Genomic DNA, 7,986 nt, shown 5'->3' with positions numbered 1-7,986 from the left:
CGCAGAGGAGGGAGAGCTTGTACCTGAATAAAACTTGGTCTTAAAGGTGCCACTGGACTGTTTTGGACTGCGGGGGGCCTTTCCAACTTACCTTGCTGGTTCTTGCTCTGACTGAGGGCTGTTGGGAGCAGGGGGTGGGGCTTGTTGCATGTGCCCGCCCCCTGGGCTCTTTACTGCCGGAGCTCCTCTCCTGTGCGCTCCTGCAGGGAATGACCCCTGGATATGATAACCCTCTTCAAGTCCTTGAAGGGCTGTCATCTAGAGGATGGGGCGGAGTTGTTTTCTGTCGCCCCAGAAGGTCAGACCAGAACCAACGAGTTGGAATTAAATCAGAAGAGTGTTCGGCTAAACATCAGGAAGAGCTTGCGGTTCCTCAGTGGGACAGGCTTCCTTGGGAGGTGGTAGTGGGCTCTCCTTCTTGGGAGGTTTTCAAACTGAGGCTAGATGGCAATTGGACAGCAATACTGATTGTGTGAACTTGGACAGATCACGAGATGGAGGGCAGGAAGGGTTGCCTCAGTGCTTAGTTCTCGTGGCCCTTCCTTACACGCCCAGGGAAATGCCGATCGCCACTTTGGGGCCAGGAAGCCATTTTTCTCCAGGCCAGTTTGGCTGGGGACCCTGGAGATTTTTTGTCATCTTCTGGGCATGGAGCAGGAGTCACTGGGGTGTGTGTGGGGGGGAGGTAGTTGCGAATTTCCTGCATTGTGCAGGGGGTTGGACTAGATGACCCTGGAGGTCCCTTCCAACTCTGTGATTGTATGATTTTTAATGAGGGAGCAGAATTCTGAGACAGCAGAATGGGCGGCACCACTACAGACCGGGGGTGGGGTGGGGTGGGGTGTCACCTACTTAATGGTCCCCCACATAAGAACGCCTTGCAAGTATAAAATGAGCGCATCGGGCAGGAAGGCGCTGGCTTCACCTGTCAAACTAACTTTCCCACTAGTAGAGAACTGTTTCATGTTGGGGCTCTTTGCAAAATGCACCCGGCGGTCTTAAGTGGTGTTGTCCGTTCTACCCCCACCCCAGTCTGTGGCCTCCGTGGACCAGGCCTGGTACAACCACCTTGCAGAGAGACCGCAAAACACAGAGTCAGAAACTTCTATAATTCTTTTTTGAGCTAATGCAAGTGGAGGGGGGCCCATGGGGCTCCAGGGAGGAATCCCACCCACCCCCCATCGCCGTACCTGGCGCAGTTCCTGGCTCCTCCTCCAACCACCCCTGAGTCCCGGGCACAGCACTGCAATATACTTCCGGAGCTGCCAGCAGGCCTAGAATGGATCCTGGCGCCCACTGATCAGAATGGATCCTGGCGCCCTGCAATGTATTTTATTAAACACGGGGGGGGGGGGTGTCCCCCAAGTTTGCAGAAAAATGTGTTGAGTGCAATGTAGCCCCGATGTGTGGATATAGATATCCGCAGATGGAGGCCACATGTCACTATTCAATATATAGGGTTGTATTACTTATTTCATTTTGTACCCTGTCTTTCTCCCCTCGTGGGGACCTGGAGTTGCGCACATCGTTTTCCTCTCCTTCCCTTTATCTTCACAACAACCCCGCGAGGTGGGTCCGGCCGAGAGAAGGTGACTGGCCCAAGGCCGCCCAGCAAACTTCCCTAGCAGGGTGAGGATTTGAACCTGGGTCTTCCAGTTACCAGTCACATCACTAAGCGGCCTTATACTGAATCAGACCACCAGTGCCTCAAGGTTGGTATTGTCTACTCAGACTGGCAGCAGCTCTCCAGGGTTTTAGGCAGAGGCCTTTCACATCACCTCCTGCCTGGGCCTTTTATCTGCAGATGCCGGGGATTGAACCTGGGACCTTCTGTATGCCAAGGAGATACTTTACCATGTCCCCCACTTGCAATCATTCTAACCTTGAGCAAGCCCCCATCTGCGATATGAGGATAAGGACACCGGCTGACCTTGCAGGGTTGTTGTAAGGATTAAGAACATAAGAGAAGCCATGCGGGGTCAGGCCAATGGCCCCTCCAGTCCTACACTCTGTGTCGCACAGTGGCTCAAACCCAGGAGCCACAAAAGAGAAGAGAAGGAGAGGAGAAGAGGAGATTGGATTTATACCCCGCCCTTCACTCGGCGTCTCAGAGCGGCTTACAGTCTCCTTTCCCTTCCCCTCCCCACAACAGACACCCTGTGAGGTGGGTGGGGCTGAGCGAGCTCTAACAGAAACTGCTCTTTTTCAAGAACAGCTCTGACAAAACCATGGCTTGCCCAAGGTCATCCAGCAGCTGCAAGTGGAGGAGTAGGGAATCAAACCCGGTTCTCCCAGTCCACGCATTTAACCACTACACCAGACTGGAGGTCCACCAGCAGGGCACTATTTTACTGGAAGATAATGCATGCAAAGCACTTTAAACAATGAAAGCACCGTTGATCTGCTGACCATCATCTTTCATAAGAGGCATTCAGGAGAGCCAAATGCTCAGAGATGTACCGCTATGAATGTGAACCCCTCATCTCTCTTTCGTTTCCCTTCTGGAATCCCAAATGGATCTCACCGTTTACGAACTGCCCTATTTACACTGTTACAAAACGATTCCCAAAGTTACTTGGATAAACCAATAGGGACTGCGGTCTATACTACTGTGTGTAGCTTGCCGTAAGTATGATCCTAATATGTAATTCTGCATCACTTAATGTCTCATGCGAACACTTACGCTTTGCTTCAGGTCTGTTTTTAGACTTCTGGTTGGTTCTACACCAGTTTGGTGTTGTGGTGAAGTGCGCGGACTCTAATCTGGGAAAACCAGGTTTGATTCCCCACTCCTCCTCCGCTTGCACCTGGCTGGATGACCTTGGGCAAGCCGTAGTTCTGATAAGAGCTGTCCTTGAAAAAGAGCAGTTTCTGTCAGAGCTCTCAGCCCCACATGCCTCCCAGGGTGTCTGTTGTGGGGAGGGGAAGTGAAAGGAGTTTGTAAGCCACTCTGAGACACCTTTGGGTAGTGAAGGGTGGGGGATAAATCCAATCTAATTCCTTTTGCATTTTTTATTGACGGTACCATCCTGTCGACCACACTGACTCACTCTGTGTAATCCGCCCGGAGTCCAAGTCAGAAAGGATGATTATAGCTAACGAGAGTCAGTCTAGTGTAGCGGTTAGAATGTCGAGCTAGGATCTGGGAGACCCAGGTTCGAATTCCGCCTCTGCCATGGGATCTGGCTGGGTGACCTTGGGCCGCTCACACGCTCTCAAACCAGTGTTCCCTCTAAGCTGAGTCAGTGTGAGCTAGCTCACAGTTTTGTGGCCTCCGGATCACACATTTTTGTCTTCGCTCGGGAAGGAGGGCTCCAGAGCAATCTCATTTACGAAGCGGCCAAAAATCGCTCGCTCACAACTTTAATGCTGGTCGCTCACAACGTAGAATTTTTGCTCACATGACTCCACGGCTTACAGGGAGCACTGCTCTCAGCCTACCACACCTCGCTGGGTTGTTGTGAGGATAAAATGGAGGCGAGGTGAGGAGAGCAATGTTAAACGGTTCGGGCCCTCCCTGGGGAAAACGGCTAATAAATAAATAAATGCCAACAAAAACGTTAATAAATTTATAAACCGATCAGATTTCTAGAAAGGAGTTCTAGAAAGGAGAACGGAGTTGCCCTCTGCTCTCTCTGTACCTGAAGATGACGTCCTGCACCGTCCCCATTCCGCTGCCTCCGTCGTGGGGCTGTGCTGTGGGTATAAATCCAGCCCTCTTCCTTCCTCTGTGACCGGTGGTTCGTCAACGCTGCCCGTTTCGACGTCCCAGCCTGAGAAGGGGTCCAGTCCCTGGCCATGCCCAGGAGGCGATGCCCCCTCTCCTTCGGGGGACGGGCAGAGGCTGGGAATATTCTCCAAACTGTCCCCCAGAGCCGGCACAAAAGTCTCGCAGGTTTCCGTGCGGGGCAGCGCGGGCCGCGTCCGGCGGGTCTGGGAGTCGCGCCTGCCCCGAGACCCGGGCTCCCCCATGGTGGGGCTGCTGCTGGGGCCCCCCGCGATCGTGATGTAGGAGAAAGTCAGCTCCCGCGGGGTCCCCCACTCCACGGAGGCCTCTTCTTCGTCCTCAGAGAATTCCCGCGCCGTCTGCAGCTCGGGGAAGTCGGATTCATCGTTGCCGCCTGGGCAAAAAGAGCAAAGGTCAGGATTGGGGAAGGGGAACGACATTGACACGGAATTACTTCCTCCTTTGGCCCTGTGCTGCGCCACAGGGCCTGTGGCAGGGGTCCCCAACGTGCCGCCCCTTTTTAGAAAAGAGGCAGGGCTTTTGCCCAGCAAGGTTTCTGATTCAGGACGTTTGATTGGCTACCGCCCCTGCCCAAGGATCTTCAGTGTGTGACTGAAGGGAAGCTGCTGCGGCCATTTTGGGGCTGGCTCCGCCTTGCGCAGCCGCCATTTTGCAGCCGCTGCTGCCCACCATGCCGTGTCAGAATTCCGAAGGTGCCTGCAGGCTCTGAAAGGTTGGGTTCCATGTCCCATGGAATCCAGGCACACTCCGAGAGAGAGGAATTCCGACGCACGAGCTGCTTGCGAGATAGAATTCAACAAGATCTGAACACGCTGGAAAAGCGGGCGGATGTGAACGAGATGCAATTTAACCAGGATAAGTGCCGAGTTCTACATCTGGGTAACAAAAATGAGGAATACAAATACTGGATGGTGGATACGCTTCTGGGTAGCAGTGTGTGCATGAACAAGATCTTGGGGTAAGGGTGGACCGAAAGTTAAATATGAGCCGCCAGTGTGACGCAGCGACAAAAAAGGCTAATGCGATCTTGCGGTATATCAACAGAGGCATAACAGCCAAATTGCAAAATGTGATAGTCCCGCTGTACACTCCATGGGTCAGGCCGCACCTGGAGACTTGTGTGAAGTTCTGGAGGCCTCACTTCAAAAAGGATGTGGGCAGAATGGAGCGGGTGCAGAGGAGAGTGACAAGGATGACCAGGGGCCTGGAGACCAAGACGCCCTAGGAGGAAAGGCTAAGGGACTTCTTGGGAATGTTCAGTCTGGAGAAGAGGAGGTCAAGGGGGTACAGGATTACTCTTGAAATATCGAAAGGCTGAGGGACTTCTTGGGAATGTTCAGTCTGGAGAAGAGGAGGTTGAGGGGGGGCAGGATGGCTCTCTTGAAGTATCTGAAGGGCTGGATCTTAGGAAAACCTTTTGACAGTCAGAGTTGTGCAACTGTAGAACCGGCTGCCTGGGGAGGTGGTGAACTCCCCCCTCCCTGGCAGTCTTCAAGCAGCGGCTGGACAAACTCTTGTCAGGGATGCTCTATGCTGATCCTGCATTGAGCAGGGGGTTGGACTAGATGCCCTCTACGACCCCTTCCAACTCTGTGTGATTCTAGGATTCCAAGGTTTTGGCGAGCCCTTGGCAAAGACCTTGGTGGGTGGGTTTGCCCAAATCTGGCTGTCGAGGGGCAGGGCCTGCAGACGAAGGAATCCCTGGCCAGTCCTCAGGGCTCTGGCCTAGGTTTCTTGAACCAAGAGACGGCCCGGGGGGGGGGGTCGACACCAGGCCTGGACCAGCACTCAAACCGACCAGCGGTTAGTGGGGCTGGTTCTTCGGCCGAGGCACACGAGTGTCTTCTTTGGGCAGCATCAGGGGTCATTTTGTAGAAAAAGAGGTGCAGGACCTCATTAGCATATTAGCATAACTCATTTGCATATGCCACACCCTCTGACATCACCGGACGTGTGTCAGAAGGCAACACCCACCGCTCAGGCTCCACTGGACTGTTTTGGATTGCTAGCTATGGGGGGGGGGAGGAACATGCAGATCTGTCCTCGCGGAGGAAGGGAGAGCTCGTACCTGAATAAAACTTGGTCTTAAAGGTGCCACTGGACTGTTTTGGACCTCTTGGCTCTGCAACTCACCTGACTGCTTCTTGCTCTGACTGAGGGCTGCTGGGAGCAGGGGGTAGGGTTTGTTGCATGTGCCCGCCCCCTGGGCTCTTTACTGCCGGAGCTCCGCTCCTGTGCGCTCCTGCAGGAAATGACCCCTGGGCAGCACAATGAAGAGGGGGGCTGTCCGGGAGGAACTGACCCCTGGGCAGCCCAATGAAGAGGGGGGCTGACGCACCTCACCTCCAGCGGCACGGGAGCGGCCGGCGACCCCTCCCGGGGCTGCATCCCCTCCCCACTGCCAAGTCTAAGCCCGAGCCCCTTGTGGCACGGACCGGGGACGTGAGGGGTGAATCCCGCCCGGTACGCTCATGCCCGCATCGGGTACTCACCCTCGGTAGAATCAGGTGTGGTGGAGGCAGTCGAAGGGGATTCTTCTGCGGAAAACAACAACAACAACAACTCGTGTTAGAGAATCCATAGCCACACCCGCCCGCCCTGGCTTCGAGACTCCCCCAGAGGAAGGCTGCGCGGCCCTGGAAGGCCCAGACCTATGAACATACATGAGGCTGCCTTACACTGAACCAGTCCCTCGGTCCATCTGGGTCAGTCTTGTCTACTCAGACTGGCAGCTGCTTTCCAGGGTCTCAAGTATAAGAACCTAAGAAGACCCCTGCTGGATCAGACCAAATAGTCCCTCTAGTCCAGCATCCCGTCTCACACAGCGGCCAACCAGTTCCTCCGGAGGGCCAACAAACAGGGCAGAGAGGCCGAGGCCTTCCCCTGAGAGGAACACCAGAAGAGCCCTGCTGGGTCAGACCAGGGAGGGTCCATCTAGTCCATCATCCCGTCTCACACAGGGGCCAGCCAGTTCCTCTGGAGAGCCAACAACAGGGCAGAGAGGCTGAGGTCTTTCCCTGAGAAGAACCTCAGAAAAGCCCCACTGGATCAGACCAGTGAGGGTCCATCTAGTCCAGCATCTCACCTTACCCAGTGACCAACCAGTTCCTCTGGAGGTAAAACAAACAGGGCACGTCGGAGACCAAGGCCTTCACCAAAGAAGAACACCAGAAGAGCCCTGCTGGATCAGACCAGGGAGGGTCCATCTAGTCCAGCCTCCTGTCTCACCCAGGGGCCAACCAGTTCCTCTGGAGGGCCAACATCTGGGCATAGGCACTGAGGCCTTCCCCTGATGTTTCCTCCTGCCTCTGGGATTCAGAGGTTGACTGCCCCTGAATGTGGAGGTTCCCCTCAGTCACCAGCCACTGACAGACTTATCCTCCATGAGGCAGGGAGAGGTCTTTGACACCTGCCTAGTCCTTTTACTTGGAGATGCCGGGGATTGAACCTGGGACCTTCTGCATGCCAAGCAGAGGCTCTGCCACAGAGCCATGGTCCCTCCCCTAAGTTCTGTTCCAACCACCTCTGCTGCCCACTGATCTTCCTGGCTGCCCTGGGAACTGTGGGCCTCAGCGCCACACCAGGCTGCCCAGAGACGGGCGCACCCACCAGGAAGCTCCGTCCCAACACACTCCTGGCCTCTTTCATTTATTTAGAAGAGGAAGTAGAAGAAGAAGAGATTGGATTTGTACCCCGCCCTTCACTACCCAAAGGAGTCTCAGAGCGGCTTACAAACTCCTTTCCCTTCCCCTCCCCACAACAGACACCCTGTGAGGTAGGTGGGCCTGAGAGAGCTCTTTTGAGGACCGTTCTTGAGAGAACAGCTCATGAGAGAACTTGTGACTGACCCAAGGTCACACCAGCAGCTGCATGTGGAGGAAGCGGAGAAGAAGAGACTGGATTTATACCCCGCCTTTCACTACCTGAGGGAGTCTCAGAGCGGCTTACAAACTCCTCCCCACAACAGACACCCTGGGAGGTAGGTGGGGCTGAGAGAGCTCTGACAGGAACTGCTCTTTTTCAAGGACAGCTCTTATCAGAGCTACGGCTTGCCCAAGGTCATCCAGCCAGGTGCAAGTGGAGGAGGAGTGGGGAACCAAACCCGGTTCTCCCAGATTAGAATCCACGCATTTAACCACAACACTACACTAACTTAACCACTTAACCGCTACACCAAACTTAGTTTGGAAGCCCTTAGTCTCTACAGCACTCCTTACCAATGCTCCCTCTAAGCTGTG

General features: G+C 54.6%; 1 protein-coding gene across 1 annotated transcript in view; it reads right to left on the bottom strand.

Annotated features, from left to right (window-relative positions):
• LOC107120223 (reticulon-2-like) overlaps window positions 1-6,285 on the bottom strand; it is a gene marked incomplete at both ends in the record, with an annotated part of 7,353 nt that extends 1,068 nt beyond the window's left edge. The window contains 2 exons of the mRNA XM_015422864.1: window positions 3,642-4,121; window positions 6,241-6,285. Coding sequence (XP_015278350.1) covers window positions 3,642-4,121; window positions 6,241-6,285 — 525 coding nt within the window. The remainder of the gene's footprint in view (window positions 1-3,641; window positions 4,122-6,240) is intronic.
• Window positions 6,286-7,986: the final 1,701 nt, after the last annotated feature.

This window comes from Gekko japonicus, unplaced genomic scaffold, assembly GCF_001447785.1.
Source record: "Gekko japonicus isolate JY-2015 unplaced genomic scaffold, Gekko_japonicus_V1.1 scaffold8469, whole genome shotgun sequence".
Taxonomy (NCBI): domain Eukaryota; kingdom Metazoa; phylum Chordata; class Lepidosauria; order Squamata; family Gekkonidae; genus Gekko; species Gekko japonicus.
This window is presented reverse-complemented; position numbering and strand designations above follow the sequence as displayed.